Source organism: Zootoca vivipara, chromosome 3, assembly GCF_963506605.1.
Source record: "Zootoca vivipara chromosome 3, rZooViv1.1, whole genome shotgun sequence".
NCBI lineage: Eukaryota > Metazoa > Chordata > Lepidosauria > Squamata > Lacertidae > Zootoca > Zootoca vivipara.
In genome coordinates, this window is record NC_083278.1 from 22,270,845 (window position 1) to 22,293,411 (window position 22,567).

General features: G+C 41.9%; 1 protein-coding gene across 3 annotated transcripts in view; it reads right to left on the reverse strand.

Moving 5' to 3' along the window:
* The window catches only part of ARHGEF10 (Rho guanine nucleotide exchange factor 10), a 91,443-nt gene that overhangs the window by 13,760 nt on the left and 55,116 nt on the right, over positions 1-22,567 (reverse strand). For all 3 annotated transcript variants that reach the window (XM_035109945.2, XM_060272458.1, XM_060272457.1), the window contains 8 exons: positions 18,362-18,477; positions 17,309-17,436; positions 16,697-16,797; positions 15,746-15,867; positions 14,707-14,793; positions 13,358-13,581; positions 12,531-12,688; positions 8,112-8,254 (listed from right to left, as the gene is read on the reverse strand). In XM_035109945.2, the coding sequence (XP_034965836.2) occupies positions 8,112-8,254; positions 12,531-12,688; positions 13,358-13,581; positions 14,707-14,793; positions 15,746-15,867; positions 16,697-16,797; positions 17,309-17,436; positions 18,362-18,477 (1,079 nt within the window). The remainder of the gene's footprint in view (positions 1-8,111; positions 8,255-12,530; positions 12,689-13,357; positions 13,582-14,706; positions 14,794-15,745; positions 15,868-16,696; positions 16,798-17,308; positions 17,437-18,361; positions 18,478-22,567) is intronic.

A 22,567-nucleotide genomic window follows, 5' to 3' on the forward strand; every position in this document is an offset into this window, starting at 1 on the left:
AAGTTCCTTAAAGATGCACTGGAACAGGGGTAGGCAACCTAAGGCCCGTGGGCCGGATGCGGCCCAATTGCCTTCTCAATCCGGCCCATGGACGGTCCGGGAATCAGCCTTGTTTTTACATGAGTAGAATGTGTCCTTTTATTTAAAATGCATCTCTGGGTTATTTGTGGGGCATAGGAATTCGTTCATTTATTACCCCCAAAATATAGTCCAACCCACCACATGGTCTGAGGGACGGTGGACCGGCCCACGGCTGAAAAAGGTTGCTGACCCCTGCACTGGAAGGTCCTCCAATCCTCCCCCGCGAGCAGGATTTTTTGGGCAGTAGGGGGCAGCAGATTTGAGAGGGGTGCCAAAATCCGCTTGCCTCACTGTTCAATTGGCAGAAGCTTTGTCACCAGCTGAGCGACACAGCTACAACCCACAGAATATATCAATCACCAAACTCAACAATAGAAGGAAAAGACTAATCAAGAAAAAAAAGTAAGCCTTCAAGACTCTCCTAAGTACTTGAAGGAGTGGGACTTGTCAGAGAATAGTTGGTAATGTGTCCCAGAGTGATGGGGCCTTCATAGAATAGGTCTTCTGCTGACTGTTGTTCACCCTGGCATTTGAAAAATCCAGATTTCCTCAAAATTTAAGCAGAGTGTAACCAATCGGAAGACAGAATCCTGGAACAATGATGGATCAGAACTCTGTTCACCCTGAGGATTTTAACAAGTTATAGGGAGAATAGTCTTGTTCTGTTAAACTTCACAGATTTCAGCCCACCCAAGACAAGGAATGTCGACATATTGGTTCAAATATCTGCATGTAATATGTTCTATTTGAAGATATTCTGAACTCATTCGGATAAGCAAAATAGCTTATGTAGCAGATGGCTCTTGAAAAAGGATAAATTGTGACAGTTCCAGTTATATTATTCTGCAAAAACACAGCACTGAATCCTCTCCTTCAAATATATGGGAACAGATGGCATTACCCAAGTAAAGAACAAGACTGGGAAGGGGGAGGAGGGAATATATGGCCAAGACTGTGCTAATTTTGTCAAATCAATTGACTCACATCAATCATGAGAAAGCTCAGTTCAGTCAGGAACTGGAATATTCTGTTTTTAAATCTAAAGTTACGAGAGGCAATTATTAACAGCATTTTTTTTTTTACTGAACTCTATGTTAAAAGGTGGGTGAAAAATTGAGCTGTACAGGAAAAATACATATGATGATATTAGGAATAAATCAAATCTTTCAAAGTGGGTTATTTGGGGATCATTGGTTGCTGTGATACAATATCATTATGTGACACCATGCAGCACTATTGCTTTCTTTATGATTAAGACAGATTAGAGAACATTATGAATATTAGTAATTTCAAAGCTGATTTTCCAGTGGAAGGAGGAGGAAAGAAGATGCTAGGTGCCTTTTAAAAAGAAGATAAAAATACTCAGAAGAGAATCAAGTAAATGCAACACTAATTTAAAAGTTTTATATCACTTGCATGCTGTGCTTCGTAGTTTTTAAAAAAGTAACAGCCGTGAAACTGATTTAAAAAATGGGAATGCATAAATAAAACTCAAAGCCAAGTACTGTAGGCTGTTTTTACTAACACATTAAATCTGCAATCTTACAAACTTGGAAGCCCCATTGAACTCAGTGCTATTTACAGTGCATTCACTATGCATGTCTACTGAGAAATAAGTACAGTATTGACAAACTCAAAAGCACACACACAAAACACAAACTATGAAAGCAGCTGAAAGTAGACATTGAAAGTAGGCATTGAAAATGTATTTATTTTAAAGGGTGCAATGTACTTTTCCTATACTCAGAGCAGATTCCTTCAAAACATTAACTCAATATAAAACGTATTAATGCAAAATAAACAACGACAAACCTGCAAATGCAAATCAAATAATTAAAACTCAACAATCAAGCACCTTTAGAAATGGGAAGATTTTATATTGTATGGAGAAGGAAGCAGCTGTGGGCTCACCGAGAAGAGTACTGTTATTGCTCCAATGCTGTAGAGCTAAGCTGTTCTTTGCACCTGGTGCCCTCCTGTTGCAGAGCAAGACCGTCAGTTAAACAGTGATTGAGTGAAGGCTCATACAGAGAGCATGGGTCTCCAAGGTGTGTGCATGTTTCAGGCCTTGAGGAATTCAACAAATTAAGTACCAGTTGCTTCTATGCGGCCCAGAAGCTGACAGGCAGCTAGTGCAATTGCTGCAAAGCAGGTTTAATGTATTCCTACCTCACAGTGTCTCTCAGAAGGCAGGTAACTGTGGGAATATTCTACTGCATTGGCCTTCAAGGGTTATCTCACAAAGCACATGACAGTAGCAGACCCTCCAAGTGTCCCTATTTTCCAGGGACATCCCTGATTTAGAGAAGCCGTCCCTGTTTCTGATATGATCCTGGAATAGGATGTCCCTATTTTCACTGGAGAAATATTGGAGGGTATGGAGTTATCTGACCCCCACACTACCTGAAGGCAATCCTGTATAGGGAAGTTTTAAAAAATGTTTTATTATGTTTTTATATATGGTGGAAGCTGCCCAGAGTGGCTGGGGCAACCCAGTGTGTGGGGTATAAATAGTAAAATTATCGTTATGGAATGGGATGTCCCTATTTTCTTTCAAGAAATGTTGGAGTAGGCAGGAATTACCCCAGCAAAATGATTAAGGGTAGAGGGAGAATAAGTGATTTTTATTATCAGCTGTGGGTTGGGACAAAAGGGCTAATAATGTACTGAGCTGAGAAAGTTTGCATTTTGCTTCCACTCATGACAAGAGCTTAGAATACTGTTATCAGGAGGATGACTAGGTAGAAAGCCCTCCCCCTCCCCATTCTAGGTTCTAAAAGTCAGAAATGGGACTAGAATTGTAGACATTTTCTTTCTTATGTTTGGTGGTTGGTGGTCTCCTATCTCACCCACCCGCTGGAATGCGTCCACGTAATTTTATCCTTCTTAATTAGGGAATGATTAATTGGGGATGGATGCCATAGTTCCCAAAGGATATTTGTGTTTGGAGTTATTATAGGAATGATACCTGGTATAAAACACAACCCGTTCCCTCCCACCCTGCCCTCACAATCTAAGTTCTCTTCCCTTTGACCCTGCTATAGAATAAGACACTCAACCCAACACTTGACTCGGACTGAAGGTGGGAAGAGGAAGCCAGCTGTTACTTTATCTAGGAATCCTCTGTTGCTGGGTGGGGGCCTCTGACAAATTGGTTAGGATCCACACCCTTACTGTTGCAACATCTATTAGAACAGGGTTTCTCAAACCTGGATTTCCAGCTGGGTTTGGACTACAATTCCCATCGTCCCTGACCACTGGGCCCTGCTAGCTAGGGATGATGGAAGTTGTAGTCCCAAAACAGCTAGAGACCAAAGTTTGGGGAACCCTGGGTTAGAGGAAGGGTTATATGTTTCTATTATGAAGTCTTATTAATTCCCTGCCAATAGGAAGTAGACTATTTCCCAGTTGTTGTTTTTAAATGTATTTTTCCCTTAGATGGTTAAACATTAGGTTTCTAGAGTGAGCAAGCAAGAATCCATTCTGTTGTTACAGCAGCAAACATTTTCAAGAAGTGCTTCTCTTGCCACATTCTGTATTTGCCAATTCATTATGCTTCCAGACAATGTGTGCTTCACTGTTGAAACTGATGCGAGACAAAAGGCCATGACCATACTTTATGTAGGCGGCAAGTCAATTAATTGTGGAGCCCCCCCCCCCATTTCTCATGACTTGTATTATTGGCTTTGGACACTGCTTACTCCCACGTCTCACACTCAAGTGTTTATCTCCGATCACATGTCATTCCACTTGCATTATTGCTGGAAGAACTGGGGTGTCCTTGGCCTCTGCAGGTGGGCTGTGCTATCCTGCTATTTCCTAGGTTATCATTAGCACAGGTTTATTGAAAGGAATTGTGCTATTGGAGAAAAAAAGATGTCAATGTTTAAAAGAAGAAGTTACCCTTTCCCAAATAGTATAGGACGACGTGCACCATTTCAGCTATGCATACTGTACCATTCAAACCAGAGTTCCAAAGACCTTTTAAAAGCAGTTCATCAGTTCATAGTACAACATAAAAAAGAGCACATGCACATCAACAAATAGTGTCAGTCACCCAACCTCTTCCCAGTCTCTCTCTCTCTCTCCCATTTTGCCATTACTTCTGTGTGTGAAGTTGTGTTCTCTTTCTCCTTACAGAGCAAAGACACCCAAAGCTACCATAGTGCTCTACTGTTTCCACTGCCAGGGGAGAAACAACAAGTGCAATTCAGTACAGTGGTACCTTGGTATGCAACCGTTTTGGATTACAACCGTTTTGGATTACAACCACGTCAAACCCAGAAGTGCATGTCCCTTTTTTTGGGATTACAACCCATTTTTATTTTTATTTTGGGATTACAACCCTTTTGGAGGCCCCATTGGCAAAAGCACGCCTTGGGTTACAACCTGATTTGGTTTACAATCAGACCTCCAGAACGGATTATGGTTGTAAACCAAGGCACCACTGTACTATGGTTTGATACCCATTGGGATTCATAGAATCATAGATCTGGAAGAGGTCCCGAGAGTCATCCAGCCCAGTCCTCTGTAATGCACAAATCTTTTGCCAAGCATAGGGCTCGAATCCACGACCCTGAGATTATGAGTCTCATGCTCTACTGATGGTCCTCTTCCAGAAGAGAAAGAAGAGAACATTGCCCTCCAACCATTTCCCCATCTCTCGAATAGGGAGAAAAATAAAATGCATTGCAGCTGTTGCTACTCTCCGCAAAATGAATCCACCCTAGCATTCTTCCGGTGGCATCAGCAATCCATTGCATCTTCAATTTTCTTCTCTCCAAAGGAGGCCTGTATTTCTTTTCTCAAGCTCCAACTCTATGGCAACGCTAGATCTCCATCACACATTTTTTGGAGCCACAGCCAAATCTTTCAACATAGTGGTGGCTGCGATGGTCTACCGCTATTACAACAGCACATCACATAGTTTGCATCTTTCTCTCTCCCCCCCCCCTTACATCCAGTACAAACTCTTTTGTGCTTCAGGCCCAAAGAGCTGTGCCAAAAACTGAACTGTGCTTTCTCAGGCATAGCAAGTTCTGTATAATGGGCACCATTGTTCAGGAGAAGTGACTGACTTTTAACTACTCGGGAGAAAGAGAGAAAGAGCAGCATTTAGGCATCCTACCAAGGAACACAGGGTATTTCTTGTTTATCTAGCGAGTTTCAGATGGCTTTGTTTGTTTTTAAAATGAAGTTGTCATGTATTTCATCCACACAAAAAACACTGAACAGTAGGATTGTTTTACATCTCCACTGAGGCACTTTTCTCCCCTGAACACTGAAAGGGAGATCCGTTTCACGAACACTGAGCTTTCTGTGCACCAGACACCTACGAGATGGGACCTGAGACAATTCTGAAGTAGCAGCTTGTTAAGCGGGAAAGCAGCCATGCCAAACATGCATGAGAGGCAAGTAATCAAAGGCACCCTAAAACCCAATAATGCTTTTGTGAAATACACTAGTTATTAAGCAACTCTCTTTTGCAGCAGCTAGCCTGGTGACTGGGAGTGGCCGCCGAGACCATATAACACCGGTCCTGAAAGACCTTCATTGGCTCCCAGTACATTTTTGAACACAATTCAAAGTATTGGTGCTGACCTTTAAAGCCCTAAACGGCCTCGGCCCAGTATACCTGAAGGTGCGAATCCACCCCCATCGTTCAGCCCAGACACTGAGGTCCAGCTCCAAGGGCCTTCTGGCGGTTCCCTCACTGCAAGAAGTGAGGTTGCAGGGAACCAGGCAGAGGGCATTCTCGGTAGTAGCGCCTGCCCTGTGGAATGACCTCCCATCAGATGTCAAGGAAATAAACAACTATCTGACTTTTAGATGTTTTATCGTGTTTTTAATATTCTGTTGGGAGCCCCCCAGAGCGGCTGGGAAAACCCAGCCAGATGGGCGGGGTATAAATATTATTATTATTATTATTATTATTATTATTATTATTATTATTATATCATCATCATCATCATCATCATCATCTTTTGGAAGGGCAAACACTTCACAATTGATGGAATTTCAATAATGCAACAGTATTAGCACCCTAATTCTATGCTTGCATAGCAACATCTAGGAATAAGTCCTAGACTCCCGTTCTGGCTGGGGAACTACCATAACTTCTAGATTGACATTGGGAGATGGTACTGGTGCAGGTTCTGCAGCAATCACAGAAATGGAGGTGGATGTTTGCCCTGTCCAAGAAACAGCAAAGTGTTATCATGTTCCGGGCACCTGGGCTTGCTTCTTCCTACTCCAGCCAGAATATTTGTGTCCATGCTTTCTTATGAGCCACCCTTTCAAGCTCATTTGAACTACAGTGCCTTTGTTTGCAGAAAAGAAAACGGAGGATTCCCTCTCTTGCCAAGGATAGCCCTTATGAGAGCTACAACATACTGGGGTGGGGTAGGGTGGCCAGAACTGCAATTGCTAAATAAAACACACAGACACACACCTTATAACCACAATGTTATAGACTGATATGCAGCTTCCAAGAGAGCTCTTAGACCAAAAAGCTTCATTTAATTTCAGCTTGTGATGTGGCTTCCAAAAGGAAGTGTCCTAAACGCACAGCAAGGAACGAACAATGGGGAGGAAGCCACAGAGATAGCTCGGCATCTCGGCTTGTTCGTTTGCCTTGAAAATATTTAACATGTGAGAAAGACATTAAGCAGCATTTATTATGGACAGAAGAGTGGCTGAGCTGCAGACCGGGAAGGCAGTCTTTTGTCAATATTATTAACTGGCTCTTGATTGTGCACGTTGTCAAGGGCAATGTGTGCCATATTTGTTTGATGGGTGCTTTAGCATCAGGCAAGGATGCTGGCACCTGAAGTGGTCCGGTGAATTGAAAGAGTTAGCAGCTGATGGGGGAGGCAGGCAGCTGAGGACAGCAGTTGTCAGTCTCAATTGACTTCTGCTTTACATAATTCTCTTCCCTATTCTCAAGAGTGTTGGGCTGAGGCCACAGTTGGGTTCTGGACCTCTAGCCACAATACTCTTTGTATATTAATAAAACTGCCCTCCTGTTCTTCCCAACACCCTGCAAGTATGATTGAAGCTTGAATTTTTTTTAATGTTAAGACATAAGGGACAGCATATGCATGTCAAGTGGTTTTAATGCCAAAAGTGCTGTACAGTGGTGCCTCGCTTAACGAATGCCCTGCTTAACAAAATTTCCGCTTAACGAAAGGATTTTTCTAGTGGAGGTTGCCTCGCTAGATGAATTCATTTTACGAAAAATTCGTCTAGCGAATCGCGGTTTCCCATAGGAATGCATTGAAATTCAATTAATGCGTTCCTATGGGCAAAATAAAAATTGGAAAAAAAATTCAATGCATTCCTATGGGATTCGCTAGACGAATTTTTCGTTATAAGAAAAGACCTGTGGAACGAATTAAATTCGTCTAGCGAGGCACCACTGTATCTAAAACTGTCGGGGGGAGGGGGAGGAAGAGTAGATATTTCTACTGGATTTGAAGTTGTTTGAAAAACAGGTCAAAGCTTTGCTTTAAAAAACAGCCCAGAGGTATCTGATGGCCGGGGTAGAGGATGAGTTCTCCAAAGTAGGGCTATGGTTTGGCAAAGACAACAGAGGTACCAAATACAAAGATGACAAACTGTGGAGAGGCCACTAACAAAAAGCTAATGGCTAGTGCTTCATCCACATTCGGCAGATGAGAAGTGCAAAATTCAAAGAAGGGTAGACATGGGAGCCCTACTTTAACCATGGATGGTTCAAGCTGGCATCCAGCTCGCTTGTCTCTGTTCCCTAAGTGTTTAGACTGTTGTCAAGAGGAATAGCAAGCATAATAATAAGCCTTCTGCTTGGACACCCTTAAAGCGCAATGACTCATTTATAGCCTGAGTTATGATGCAGTGGGAACAAAACAGATCACCATATTTTCTGCAGGTGTTAAGCTGACCTGAAATGAAATGTACACAAGTTCATGTAGCAAACAGGGCTACCGTATATGAAACATTTTTTAAAAAGGCATAATTGGAAGGTTTTTGTTTTGTTTCATTGTTTTTACCTCTACAGTATGAGTTTCGGTACTGATTATAAAAATTTGTCCGCCAGAAGCAGCCCAGATGGTTTCTTCCATGACAAGGAGACTTCTTACTGGAAGGACACCCAACTTTACTACTTTCTGAGGTTCTGAGTTCCAAGCTCCATCTTTAGCAAGAAGAGACAAGAGAGAAATGGCTGTCAATGGTTGCCCAGGGAGATCATGAGACACACAATCTATTTTCATATATAATATGATGCAATCTTCCTTGCCCAGAATGCATTCTATTCTTTTCTTTCCCCTGTCCTTCTATAGCCTCTATTCAAACGAGTTTTGTGAGGTTCCTGTACTGCTTCAAAAACCTCTTTGACCAAAGACCACAGCTGGGCAGGAGGGGGAAAAAACAACTTGAAGGCATCAAGCCACAGACAACAATGGCTATACCATGCAAGGAACACAGGAAGCTCCCTTATGGTGAGTCAGATCATTGGTCCATCTAGCTTAGCATTGTCTGCACTGCCTGGCAGTGGCTCTCCAGGGTTTCAGGCAGGCAATCCCCACCCCCACCCCCATACTTGGAGATTCTGGGGATTGAACCATTGGCATGAAAACCAGCTGTGTTATAATCCTCTCAAACAGTGGTCTACATACAACACACTGCAATTGCTACAACAGGCCGAAAAGATCATTATTAAGTGGTTCGCTACGACTCTCAGCAGTTTTAACTGCACCAATAGAGGGGTGGAGTTTGGGAATCATTGCAATACTGGTCTTTGAATTCCGGGGGTGGGGGGGAGGTCTATTGTAGGACCCACGTCAAAATGGAAGCAACATGAGAGCATTTCCTCCTAAAAATCACTAGGGATGGAAGAAAGAGAGAAGGGCCTTTACATTATAAGAAAATACCTAAGCTGTTGCTGTGCACCGGAACTCTAATCCTAATGTTTGGTTTTCTAGAAAATGGCACTGCTCCACTAATTGGCCTTCCTTCCTTTGAACATTTGGCAGCTCTTTTTGCAAAACACTCACAGCTGGCAAGAAAAAAAGGGGGGCTTGAATAATATATAGGTTAATTCTTTGACATTCATTCATGATTTTTTGTCATATACTCAGTTTAATTAAATATGATGTGTCCTCTTCCCTTGCCAGTTTGCCTCGCTTCTGCTTTGATTTAGCTAAAACTAACATTCATCTTTGGGTTTGATAGCTTCCCTTTTTTCCTCGCAAGCTCCACCACTGGTATTTCAAAGACGCTGCCAAAACAACCCTGCAAATAGGGCTTGTTAATTGAGTTGTGCAATAAAGCATAAACATTTGTACATCACATTGTCATGAACGGTGACTACTGACCACATTTTTTTAAAATGCCAGGGCAGTGAGATTTAAAACATGCAGTTGTACAGCTAAAACTTTCCACGAGCTTTTCACTAAGCTCCCACTACAGAAGAAACAACCCACTATTTAGCGACTTGTCTCTTGAATAGGCTTAGCTGCTTAACTTTAATCAAAGTTATCGAAGGATGTTTGGCTGCATGTGTTCTCATCTACACTTTTTGGGATCATAACACTTTAGTAGGAACATCCTAGAAAACTCTGTGCTAGAAGCAAAGACATGATTTTTTTGGTATATAAAAAGAGATTTCAATGAAAGAAAATGTTTGCCTTTGAAAAGGTTCTATAGATTTAATTTTCCCACTTAGGGCAGAATTTTCCCCCTATGTTGAGTGCCAAAGCTTCTGATGAACAGAAGCAGGGCTTTAGAAAGATGGTGGGATCAGGGGCGTAGGAAGAAAGGGACGATGGGGGTGGATCGCCCCGAGCGACGTGATCCCAGGGGCCCCATCACTGCGCACGGCCGCCCTGCCCCAAAATGTGTGACGTCATTGTGCATGGCGCACCCCCGCCCCCGTAACATGCGCCACGTCACTGGGGGCAGCGCGCCTGCTCTCTGCCCCCGGTGGCGGAGCATGAAGCTCTGCCGCTGGGTGGGATCAATATGCCAGGATCAAACATAGGGGCCCCTTTACTTTTGGACTTAACTTCTGAGTGTCAGCGGCATAAGAAGCATAATTTCTGCATTGAACATGGAAGATTTGTTGCTTGTTGCCAAGATAGTTGGGTAGAGAGTTAATGTTTGGCTAAAGCCCGGATAGATTATTACTTCTTGAAACATAAAAACAGGTGATCATACAGCATAATCGCACAGATTCCTCTATAGTGTTTCAAGAAAGAACACTATTGTACATTATATACCCAACAAAGTAGCTTTATTTCATTTTCTACCCCATTTATATTTGCAACACCATGAACTATTGCTGAATTGAATGAACAGTTCAAGTTTTACTATTTAACTGGTGCATTCCGGATCCCCTGTTAATAAACAACCTGTGCCAATCATTATTGGTTCAAATTCTCTGTCCTATTACTCTTCAGCCTTCATATGTCCAGCAAAATAGGTCAGCACTTCAAAAATGGATCGTTGGAAAAACAGCTTGAGCTGTACAAAGATCATAGTTACCAAAATGGTTAAAAAACAAATGCTTCCTGGGGGGAACGGGACCTTGATATGACTGGGCATGGTTTTTTACAGAAAAGTGCCATAATCACAGCAGATTTTAAGTGAAGAGAGAGCAACCTAAGTCAGAGAGGCCTACAAATATTAAAGAGAGGCTCCCACTGCAAGGGATGCACTTTGAGCTCTCTGCTTAATATCTGCATAGCAGTTTCATTTCATTTCAGGTCAGCATTCCAGCAAATCATCCTAGGGTATGTGCTACAGCCAGAGGCCAGCAGTTCTGTTGCTGCCAACCCTTCCTGTTGAACAGTGGAGCACTCTACAGCCATAACTTTTATATTTGATGCTGGGCAGTGCCGGATTTATGTACAGTCGTACCTCGGGTTACGAACACCTCGGTTTGCGAACAGTTCAGGTTACGAACTGCGCAAATCCGGAAGTGTTTTCGCCACGTGTGCGTGTGCAGAAGCGGCACGCGCGGTCTGCGCATGTGAAAATCGCGCTTTGCGCATGCGCAAAATGGCGCTTCGGGTCGCGTTCGGTTTATGAACTATTCGGATTGCGAACTGCGATCCGGAACGGATCACGTTCGTAACCCGAGGTATTACTGTATAAGCTAAACAAGCTATAGCTTAGGACCCCCCTTTCTTGGGGGCCCCCAGAAAATTTAAAGGGGAAAAAACCAGGATGTACATTTCCAAAATATAAGATAAAAAACAAATAAAATAAAACCTACGTACAGCAACAGTGTTTTGTGTTGTATAGGCTCCTATGATGTGTACGTAATGGGCCCCACCTGCTAGCCTGCTCCCTAAAATATCACTGGTTTGATCATTTCTATATATAGGGTGCCTACATTCTGCATGTGCAAATGGCTTTAGATACCTATTAGGTCCATAAATTACATAATAATAATAATAATAATAATAATAATAATAATAATAATAATAATATATTATTTATACCCCACCCATCTGGCTGGGTTTCCCCAGCCACTCTGGGCGGCTTACAACAGAATATTAAAATACAGTGGTGCCTCGCTTAACGAATGCCCTGCTTAACGAAATTTCCGCTTAACGAAAGGATTTTTCGAGCGGAGGTTGCCTCGCCAGACGAATTCGTTTTATGAAAAATTCATCTAGGGAATCGCGGTTTCCCATAGGAATGCATTGAAATTCAATTAATGCGTTCCTATGGGCAAAAAAAAATTCAAAAAAAATTCAATGCATTCCTATGGGATTCAGTAGACGAATTTTTCGTTATAAGAAAAGACCCGTGGAACGAATTAAATTCGTCTAGCGAGGCACCACTGTACAACAATCTACTAAACATTAAAAGCTTCCCTAAACAGGGCTGCCTTCAGCTGTCTTCTAAAAGCATATATAGCATATATTCAACTCACAAAAAACAGCGACAACCTGTTGTTGACAAAGGACAGCTGGACATATAAAGGGCCCCATTACCTACAGCAGCTTAGGGCCTCATCAAACTTAAATCCAGCCCTGATGCTGGGCTGTGAGGTGCTTCCTCTCCAGTATTAAGGCATAAAAAGCAGGGTGGTAGTGGCAGTGCAGGGCAAGCAAGCCAAGAGAACAGGCAAGGAAAGGACCATCACAGGTCACTTACTTTGCCAACCCTTTGCTGCTGCTACCACTGCCTCTTCCTGGCATCCTGCAACAGCCTCTCTTCTCATTCCTTAACAGAAGGAAGAATACGTGGCAGCAATTGACAAGCCACTCAGAGGTTCTAGAACATCACAGCATCCAATCTGCTGATAGGTTATAGCCTCACACCTTTGTTTTTTTTTAAAATGACAGCTCAAATTGCTCCGAGTACATATTTAGCAAAAGGAAAAAACAAAACAATGAAATCCTGATTTTGGCAAAAGATTCCAAAGTCATTCAAGGCGTTATATATAATTTCTGTACCTTCCAGCTTTGTGTAGATGGCGATGTTACCATTGACAAGGCCGGCAAACAAATGGTGAGTCTTGTAAACGAGGCTCATGACAGTAGATTTCTCAGGAGCAAAGAAATGTTGAAGTCGCACCTTCTTTGAGCCTTGACTACTTTTGTAAACAGAGATGCTATTAAGAAGCAAGGGGTGGGGTGGGGGAGAAAACATGCTTTAATATAAGCTTATATTTTTAAGGTATCCTGGCAACTCTTAGAAAAATAAAAAGGAAAATGCATTGAACAGCAAAACTAGACATCCACCTTGTTTCCCCGAAAATAAGACATACCCATAAAATGAGCCATAGCAGGATTTCTCAACATTTGCGCAATATAAGCCATACCCCGAAAATAAGGCCTAGTGATAGGTGCAGTTCTGGAGGGTGCCAAGGAAGAGGTGAGGCTGGACGCGTAATAAAAATAAGACATCCCCTGAAAATAAGCCATAGCGTGTTTTCTTGAGGAAAAATAAATATAAGACAGTGTCTTATTTTCGGGAAAACATGGTAATATAAATATGTGACGTGACACAACTGGGCTATTCATCTTCCCACCCTACTTCATGCCATTTGTGGGCAGGAAAACAGTGCAATAGTCTCGTGCCTCATTTTGTTTATATTAGATGTTACAAGATGAACAGACTATAGTGACATGGAGCAAGGCAGGCTGGTGAATTTTATAATATGCCATTTGGCTTTAGATTAGTCAAAACGCAACGCAAACTACACACACACCTTCTACTGTAAGACAACATGACATTAAATAACATATGCAAATCAATGAGCTCAAAACATGAAAACCACCTTCCTTCTTCCATGCCAAGGCAAATGGTAGGCACACTGGAGGGCTTTGTCGGTGTATCTTCTGGCTCAGAAGGCATATTTGATTCTTTACGTTTCTCGTCTTCTGGAATGTAGACCATGCAGAGAATCCTCGATTCCACATTGAAACATTCAATAACTTTTGGACTGGAGTTTTGGAATGATACAATGGCAATTTGGCCCATTTGGTTAGTACAACTGCCAATCTGAATTTGGAAGAAAAGATTATTGTACTTTTGTCAGCAAGATCCCTGTTAACAAAAATGCATGCAGGGCAAAACTAATTAAAGAAAGCTTCATCAAGGTTTCAGCAGTGAAATGAAGTCTTTCTGGCAACTCAAGGCAGAGAGAGAGAGAGAGAGAGAGAGAGGGAGGGAGAGAGAGAGAGAGCATGCATATTATACTGAATGAAAATACTGAGGACAGGAAGGGGGAATTCAGTTTTATTCATAACATGAACTGGGAGCTGAGATTGTCTGTTGTGGTTGTTGTTGAAGGGTGTATATGCCTTTTAAGATCTTGTTTGTACAAATGAATCTACACTGAGTGATACTTAGAACCTTAAGATTTTTAAGTCTCTGTATCTAAAAATAAGTTTATTATAAGTTATGTTGGCTACATACAAACATACAAATACATATTGAATGACCAAGACATGTGCCCATGATCATTTCTGCTTTGGAAGGTTGCTCCCATTCAGTCCTTCCAGTCACGAAAAGCTCAAACTTGAACACACTTGGAGGACAAAGTTTTGAGAGTAAATGGAGGCTTGCATGAATTCACTGCTCCTCAAGGCCAAGAGCCAGAAAGCCCAATAACTAAACGCTTTCTTGAACTGTTAATTAGCATGTAGGTAGACAAGATGCTGAAAGATAACAGGCTTCCTTTTTCAGTTTAAAGCAGCAGTGGTGTATGTGGGAGAGATAAAAATCGGGCTGGCGGAGCGGGTGCTTAAAACTTTCCCACCTTATGCCATTTCCCCCAGCCTTGTTCTTCAAGGTAAAAACTTATACTGTAGTATGATCTGCCTCACAGGACCAAGAAAAACTTTGGTGTGTGTGTGTGTGTGAATCAGGAAAATGGCCCAGGCAAAAAGGATTCAACAACTCTTCCTCCAGCTAATTCACAGGCTAATCCTCCTTTTCACAGCTGCTTTGATCTTTTTTAAAAAAGCAGAAGATGATTTGATCAATAAACTCCCAGCGTCTCATCTGGCTTGGCCTAATTATGATCAACTTCCTTAGTTACAAAACCTGGCATGACTACTGAAATAAACAAATATTCCTGATTCCCCCCCCCAACCCCTGTCATTGGGGTTTTCAAGAACTTACCCACAGAAAACCATGCTCTACAGTGAGAGAATCTGGATCAGTTTCTGCCCCCGAGTATGGTTCAGGATTGTAAGCAGCACATTCCACCTTAAAACACATTAAAATTTGTTAGTGCAAGTCAACCTAGTCGTCTTAGTGTCAAAATAAATCTGAAATTTGGTGGCAGCAGCACATCAATGCAATGGGCTTCTTGTGGAGCAGTAAAACAACACTTTTTATTTGTATGCGACATATGGCCCATTTAGCATGCAAGATACTTGAACCCAATAATAATAATAAAAACCTGCAATAATTAGCAGAGGTGGCTTAAAATGAGTTGGGATGCATTCAGACATGGGGATTTTTATATTCCTTTTCCTGATTATAATGCCACTGCTTCTATCTCAGATGCTAATCTTCCTTTTACACTGCGTTGCCTGCTGCATTATGGAACTGTGGCCTTTTCATCGATATACCACCATGTCACACTTGAATTTTAAATGGTTGGGTAAGAACTGCATGCTCGAATACCACCTGAAATTTCATCATGGGAAGTTACAGTGTGAACTTTCTGTGACCTTTTAGGTTTATAGGGTTGCAAACAGATTTTTTTTCTGAAAGCAAATAACATGGAAATGAGAGCTAAACTTCCACTAGATACCACTAGTTTTTTCCCCAGAATTGGCTTTTATGTCATATGAAAGATAATATAAAACGTGGAAATGCTATGAAAACAGCATAAAGTGCTGTCTAAAAACAGCCTTGGATTTCTTCTAAGTGTGGTCCATATTTCTTCTGTTTCATATCTATATGTCAGGTGCCTATAAAATAGTTAATAGTTACAGACAGGAGCAACATATCTAGAAGTTAAGAGTAAACGAGTGAGAATTAACGGGCATAACCAACTCTCTAAAATTAGGTGGGCTCAAATATGGAACACGGCTATGTCACCTGATAATTCAAGTGAGCTATTTTCACTTCACCTCAAAAGCAAAAGGTAGAACATGCCAAGCATGCTTCAGTCAACAGAGTACCTCCTTAGCAAACAAAGATGACTCACCTTAAACTCCTGTTGTTTGGCCATCATCACAGGCATGTGCTTTACAAGCAGTGGGTGCTTCTCTTTTTTTATCTGATTCCCGTCATCATCTATGCAGAACCAGCCCAGCAGATTCTCCTCAACTATAACAGCAAAACGAGGTGGGGGGAAATCAACACCCTTTTATTTAGGAAACTAGTCTAGTATATAAAGCTTTTCTAAAAACCAGTGTCTATGGACAAGGTGATAAAAAAAACCTATTAGGTTTGAATAATAATAAAAAAGATTTACCCATACTGACACACAGGAGGTCCTGAATGATAAACATGGTGGAATGCCCCAGGTTGCATTGCTTCATTCATAGTAATAATAATGCAATAGCCACTTTCCAGTCATCTTAAGCTTCATATGTGTATTTGGCTAAAATCTACATCACCTCTGGGTTAAGTTTGTAGTGCTTGACAATTTGAATGCATTAAAATCATTAAAAAGGTAAAATGCTTGGGCTGAAATCCTGTGGTTCATGGCAAGATATCAAGGGCCTATCATAGGTTTCAGATCTCCCTTCCTGAGGGTAGAAAAGTCCAGCCTCAGGGAGGCAGATTCAGGCTTGTGAAGGCCTCACAGTTGCCATGGGAACCTCCGAAGCCCTTGCCTTAACAATATAGGCAGAGGCAAAGGGGAGCCACTCTTCTGTTCATCCACCTTGTCTTCAGAAAGGGGGACAAACTACCCAAGCCCTGGACCTGGCATGGCTTATTTCCCTTCTGTTGGGAACAATGGGTGGAAATCATAAAATTATGTGTGTTTGTTCGTGTGCGTGCACATGTGAGGGGAGAGGTATATATATCTAGCTCAAAAGACACAAATTACCACATTCTAGCAAATCTTAATTTGGAAGTTAACCAGAAGCCAACATACATATACTATTTATTATACAGCTGTTTGGAGCATGCTAAAACTAAATCTTACCGAGAGCAAGTTTAGCCATTTGTAAATTATTGATCCAAGACTGTTTGATGGCAGGTGTAAATGTATTGAACACCGCTGTAAAGAAAGTAGGCCGTCCTGATCTATTAGGGGAGAAAGAAAAAGAAAGCAACAACTAAGTGCTTCAGCCCATTCTCTCTTGGTGGAAAGAAAACAAAGCTTTCTAGGTTTTAATTCTCCCGGTTGAGTAGTATGAGATTTTATGTTGGACCTTTCTTCAACATTACCCCATTGTCCACAGATCGGGAAAATCAGAATTAAATGGGTGGGAGAGGGGAGTGCAGGCTGACATTCGGATGAAGACAAAGTCACATGGATGACATGAAGAACATGCACACATGGGATGCATCGAGTCCACTTTAACAGCCATGGTCTCTCCCCTACCACCAGAACCTGCGTTTCCTTCACAACCCAACTGCATCTTGCTTCTTCCATCACAACTCTGGAGCAGCCTTCAGAAGGAAGAGAACACCCTCCCTCTCCCACGGTGCAAGTTTTGGGTGGAGGCTCTACAACCCACTGTCTGGGTGCTTGGCAGCAGCTCCTGCTACCCTGCAACAACGCCCTTGCAATCAGTGCTAGATCACTACTAACTTGTCCTGCTTTCCTGGAAGCTGAAGTTGAATCCTACAGCGGTCTGCAGCTCTGATTTCGTCTTCTTTTTTCAAAATAAGCTTTTGTAAACCTGAGGTCCAGTCATGTGCCACTGACTGATTTAAATTCTGATGGAAAGGGGTAAAGAAAAGAATAAGAACACCAAGTTTATTTTCGGTTTATGCTTCCGGTTTCTGTCTACCACTAGCACCCCTAGCTCAGCATGATAGACACTAGCAGCCTGAGCCACAAGAAAAGCAGTAAGACTTAATGCGTAGTTAGAACCTAAGTATGAACATTCCTAAGGAAAATACACTTGGGGGGAGCACAATTTGGAGCAGGAAACTGTCTTAGGCAACCCTTCCCTGCTTTTCTGCCTTCAACTTCTCCAGCTCCCAAACGAAGAGACACACATATGGGGCTCTTAGGGATTGGGGTCTCCAGAGAAAGAGAGACAGCAAGGTGAGAGATTTCAGTTTTGCCACCAACAATCCCTTGTGCCACACTGAAACTACACCTTCCATTGTAGAAGTGATTAGGGCAGACCTGAATGGGATGGCATCAACCTGGCACCATCATGTGCAATTTGTGCCTGAGGGGAGCTTTCACAAATACACAAAGTATAACAAACAGCCAAACGAAAAACCAAATACAAATTTTAAGAGTCTTGGTTAACTGCTTAAGTGGTGAGACAGTACAGTGTTTTGTATTAAAACAACTTAACTATCAATAACACCACCAACATGCATTGTCATTGTATGGCAATATTTCCTTTTAAAAAATTGCAATTTGCAGTTTGGTGTGCTTCCATATCAAACCAAAGCGTGAGAATATGCTGCGACTCAAACTTAAGAGAAGCGAAGTAAAACAAGATCAGCAAGGTGTATAGAATCTGCTTACAACTCTGAAGTTAAAACATTTAACGGTAAACCAATTAATTAAGGGCATGAACAGAGTATATGTGCTTAGGCACACACTTTCACATCAAAAACTTCTTTAGCTAGCAGGAAAGCATATCTGAGAATCAACTCAATCTTTATGAGTTATTATTACCTGGTAGTTTCCTTTAAGACTGCCTATTAGTTGACTGATTTGGCCAACTACATTCAAATCGTGTAATAGATTCTGCAAATCATGGTACAGTTGCCCTGGTCCCATATAAAGCTTGTCTGAAACACATTGAAAACATGCAGTTTATACACATACAAGAGGACAGTATGAGTTGCCACAAGACACAAGAACAGCATCCTTTATTTCAACTTCAAAGAAGAATGGTTTAGTTCATTTGTCTTAGCAAAATACAGACTTTCCTCTTAAGCTGGAAATTCCACTGCAAAACAGAGTTAAATTGGGTACCTTTTGTTTGCAATATTCTCCGCTGAAAATCAACAAGCATACTGATTAAACCACATTTGAAAATGAATGGATTAGTGGAAGAACCAGGCTACACAGACACTTACAGACAACAACCCTGCCAATTCTTAATGCATTAAAGTACCAGCAACATTAAAATGTGAGGAGAAACTGCATAATTGCAAGAGACTTGCAGGTTAAGTTCCCATCACATGGTGCTTTTTCAACTAAATGGTGACCTGTTTCTTTGGCATCCACCTACAGCAGAAATAGTAAGCAAAATGCTGGGTTCACACAAAATATATAAAAATAAAATTATCATAAAGTTTAACCAATAGATCAATTCACAGTATCTCAAAAGTAGCCGCAGGGCTGATGGCATTAGTATCTAGCACATCCACACCAACTTTTACCTTCCAGACTTTTAATTGTGCCTTCATGATGAATTATGCTCAGGATGGTATTGGGGCAGTTATACACAATCTCACTTCTCATTCTGCTTCCGTACTATCATTGTGTCAATGGCATGTTACAGAATGCGCGCGCGCGCACACACACACACACACACCCAGCAGGTTTGATGAGCTCAAAAAGCTAAAAGTTAAAAAAAAAAGAGGGAAGGAAAGCTTGACTCAAAAGGTCTTGTAGGTCCCCTGGCAGCTATTCCTTTATGAAGACTCCTGAGGCAGGAGAGTGGGACATGAGAAATGGAAGCAGCTATCCCTCAAGGATGATATTGTCCCAGTTCACATGTCATATGAAACCACAGCTAAAAACCTATACAGTGGTGCCTCGCTTAACGAATGCCCTGCTTAACTAAATTTCCGCTTAACGAAAGGATTTTTCGAGCAGAGGTTGCCTCACTAAAAGAATTTGTTTTATGAAAAATTTGTCTAGCGAATCACGATTTCCCATAGGAATGCATTGAAATTCAATTAATGCGTTCCTATGGGCAAAAAAAAAATTCAAAAAAAATTCAATGCATTCCTATGGCAATGCATTCCTATGGGATTCGCTAGACGAATTTTTCGTTATAAGAAAAGACCCGTGGAACGAATTAAATTCGTCTAGCGAGGCACCACTGTAGTTTAATGTGAACATGCAGCATGCTATAGTGCACATTTTCAAAATGTTCTCTCTCTGCACCTCCTCTCCCCCTGCTGTGCTGCCAGGTAACAAGCCAAGAACAGGGTGGTGATACAATGACTACTGCAATCGACACAAGATAATATCACCAAGGCAACTATCTGTAAACAAACAACAAATGTCCATGAAAATGGCAAAAGAAGTTTCTTTCCCAAATAGGTTTTATCTGAAACGATAGCAAACATTAAGTGTGCATGCACACGAAAGCTCATACCAATGACAAACTTAGTTGGTCTCTACTGGAAGGAATTTTTTTTAATTTTGTTTCGACAGTAATAAAGAGTCCACTTGTGATATACCAGTGGTTCAGTGCTCGGACGTCGTTCCGGTAATCCAACATTTCGTTGCTAAAGAGCTTAGTCATCGAGCTTTGTAGTTTGTTGGACTGAAAGACATCATCCTCTTTCTATGCTCCTCCCAATGGAAACATGCAGGTGGGGACAGATATACCCCTGCTTTAAGTCGTTAACATACTGCCCTCTCTTGTATACTATTTACTACAAAGCTTGATTACTAAGCTCTTTAGCTTATCTTGCGTCAATTGCAGGTAACAAGCCAGCAAAAAGTGTTTTCAGGAAATGCACTGTAAAGATCATAATGCAAAATCACATTGCCAAAGGATCGAACTCTGCAGCACCATCTGGTGTTATAACACATTTAAAACACTGCATTTTGACTAACGTAGCTGAGTCCCAGGCTTCTCCTGATGCCTGAACCCTGGCTTGTGGCTTGTTTCTCTCAGAACAAAACAGAAACCTTGGAGGAGGGAGAATAAAGCCAGAAGTGAAAGTTCCCTTCCTTTCCAATGTTCCAGTTCTGTGTTTGCATGTGAAGGGAGAGGGGCTAAGAACACATTTTTCCCAAAAAGGTGAGATTGTCGGAAAAATATTACCATAAGTTACCAGTAAGCAGGGGGGTGGCACTAGTGTCCTTTCTGCGTGGATAATTATGTGACAACACCTGTTTTATCCTTAAGACATTGTCGGGAACTTGCTCTATTTTCTGCACCTACATGTAATATTTGCAAGAGCCCTTAACTAAGCAACTTGGAAACAGAAGAAAGTACAGGTAATTTGCTCGGGTGTTTCAAAAGAGGAGAAAGGAGGGAAAAATTAGAGAAGGAAAAGGTACCATATAGAGATATCACTCATTCCAAAGTGGAGGGGTGGAGAGAAAGAGATATCTTCTTCTCCAGAGGGACATTGTAGATCAGGGTGTTTGAGTGAACGTTTGGAGAGGGAAACACAAGGTTGTGTTTTCCTGAGATCCTGCCTCAAAACAAAATAATAAAGCAGGTTCTCTCCATAGGAGAGAGCATGGGTTGCGGCAGGGCTAACAAGACGACCCAGGGCTTTGGGGGCGGGTCTGTTTGGATGATCTTTGGATTTGATTGGAGGGTTGATTGTTGCTGGGGAATTTTGCTTGTTGCAATTGTTGATTGACAGCCCTGGCTATGTTTAAACCGAAGGAGCAGCTTGTGCCACCTCTTTGCTGCTCGCTTCGAATCTCCCGCCCACCCTCCGCTTTATTTAGGCCCTTTGCTTTGACCTTGCAGTGCCTGTCTAGGTGGTCACCTGTATTCAGGGGCCTGGTAGGATTTTTTCCACTTGGCTGATTGGCTGGTGCCAGGTGGTTTTTGCCTACCATACTGCAATCAGTCACAACTTGTAAGGTTGCGGTTAGTCATTGGTTCAAATAATTGGTCGAGGGGTACGGATTTTGGCTGGGCCTGACCCTCATGTGATTGCTGCTGCCATATAGAAGTATTCCGTTAAAGGCTCCACATGTTTGTCTGTTTATCCCCGCTAGGGGTCAGGACCGCGCATGAGTCCCGGGGAGCATCTGGGGAGAGGACAAAGAAGGGCTTGTGCCCCCTGCCCCGTCCTCTCTCAGGGGGTGCTTACTTACTGGCTCCCCTACTAGGCTAGAGGAGTCAGATCTGTCCCAGGCGGGAGACAGATGACTAAGCAACCACTCACATTTTGATTATATTTTAATAAAAAAAGTTGTGGCCAAAATCCTTAACAAAAATTATGTACGGTGTGAGTTATTGGAGGTCCTCTTGGTGCCTTGGCACGCAAAGATGGAGGTGGGGAAGGAGGACTAGGGCAAAGAGCAGGAGGGTGAAGGGAACCAATTAAACTGACTGTGCTCCAGCACAATTAAACAAGGTGAAGTCTTCAGTCCTCTCTTAAAAGTTTTATTTGGGGAAGGAGGGTTTTTTCTGGATATATATTTTTTTAATTTTCATTCTAAGTGTCAAAAAACATTAATGCAGTTATTACTAATGTGGGACAAGAAGCTACAGTTAGAACTGGATATGGAACAACTGATTGGTTCAAAATTGGGAAAGGAGTACGACAAGGTTGTATATTGTCTCCCTGCTTATTTAACTTATATGCAGAATTCATCATGCGAAAGGCTGGACTAGATGAATCCCAAGCCGGAATTAAGATTGCCGGAAGAAATATCAACAACCTCAGATATGCAGATGACACAACCTTGATGGCAGAAAGCGAGGAGGAATTAAAGAACCTTTTTATGAGGGTGAAAGAGGAGAGCGCAAAATATGGTCTGAAGCTCAACATCAAAAAAACCAAGATCATGGCCACTGGTCCCATCACCTCCTGGCAAATAGAAGGGGAAGAAATGGAGGCAGTGAGAGATTTTACTTTCTTGGGCTCCTTGATCACTGCAGATGGTGACAGCAGTCACGAAATTAAAAGACGCCTGCTTCTTGGGAGAAAAGCAATGACAAAC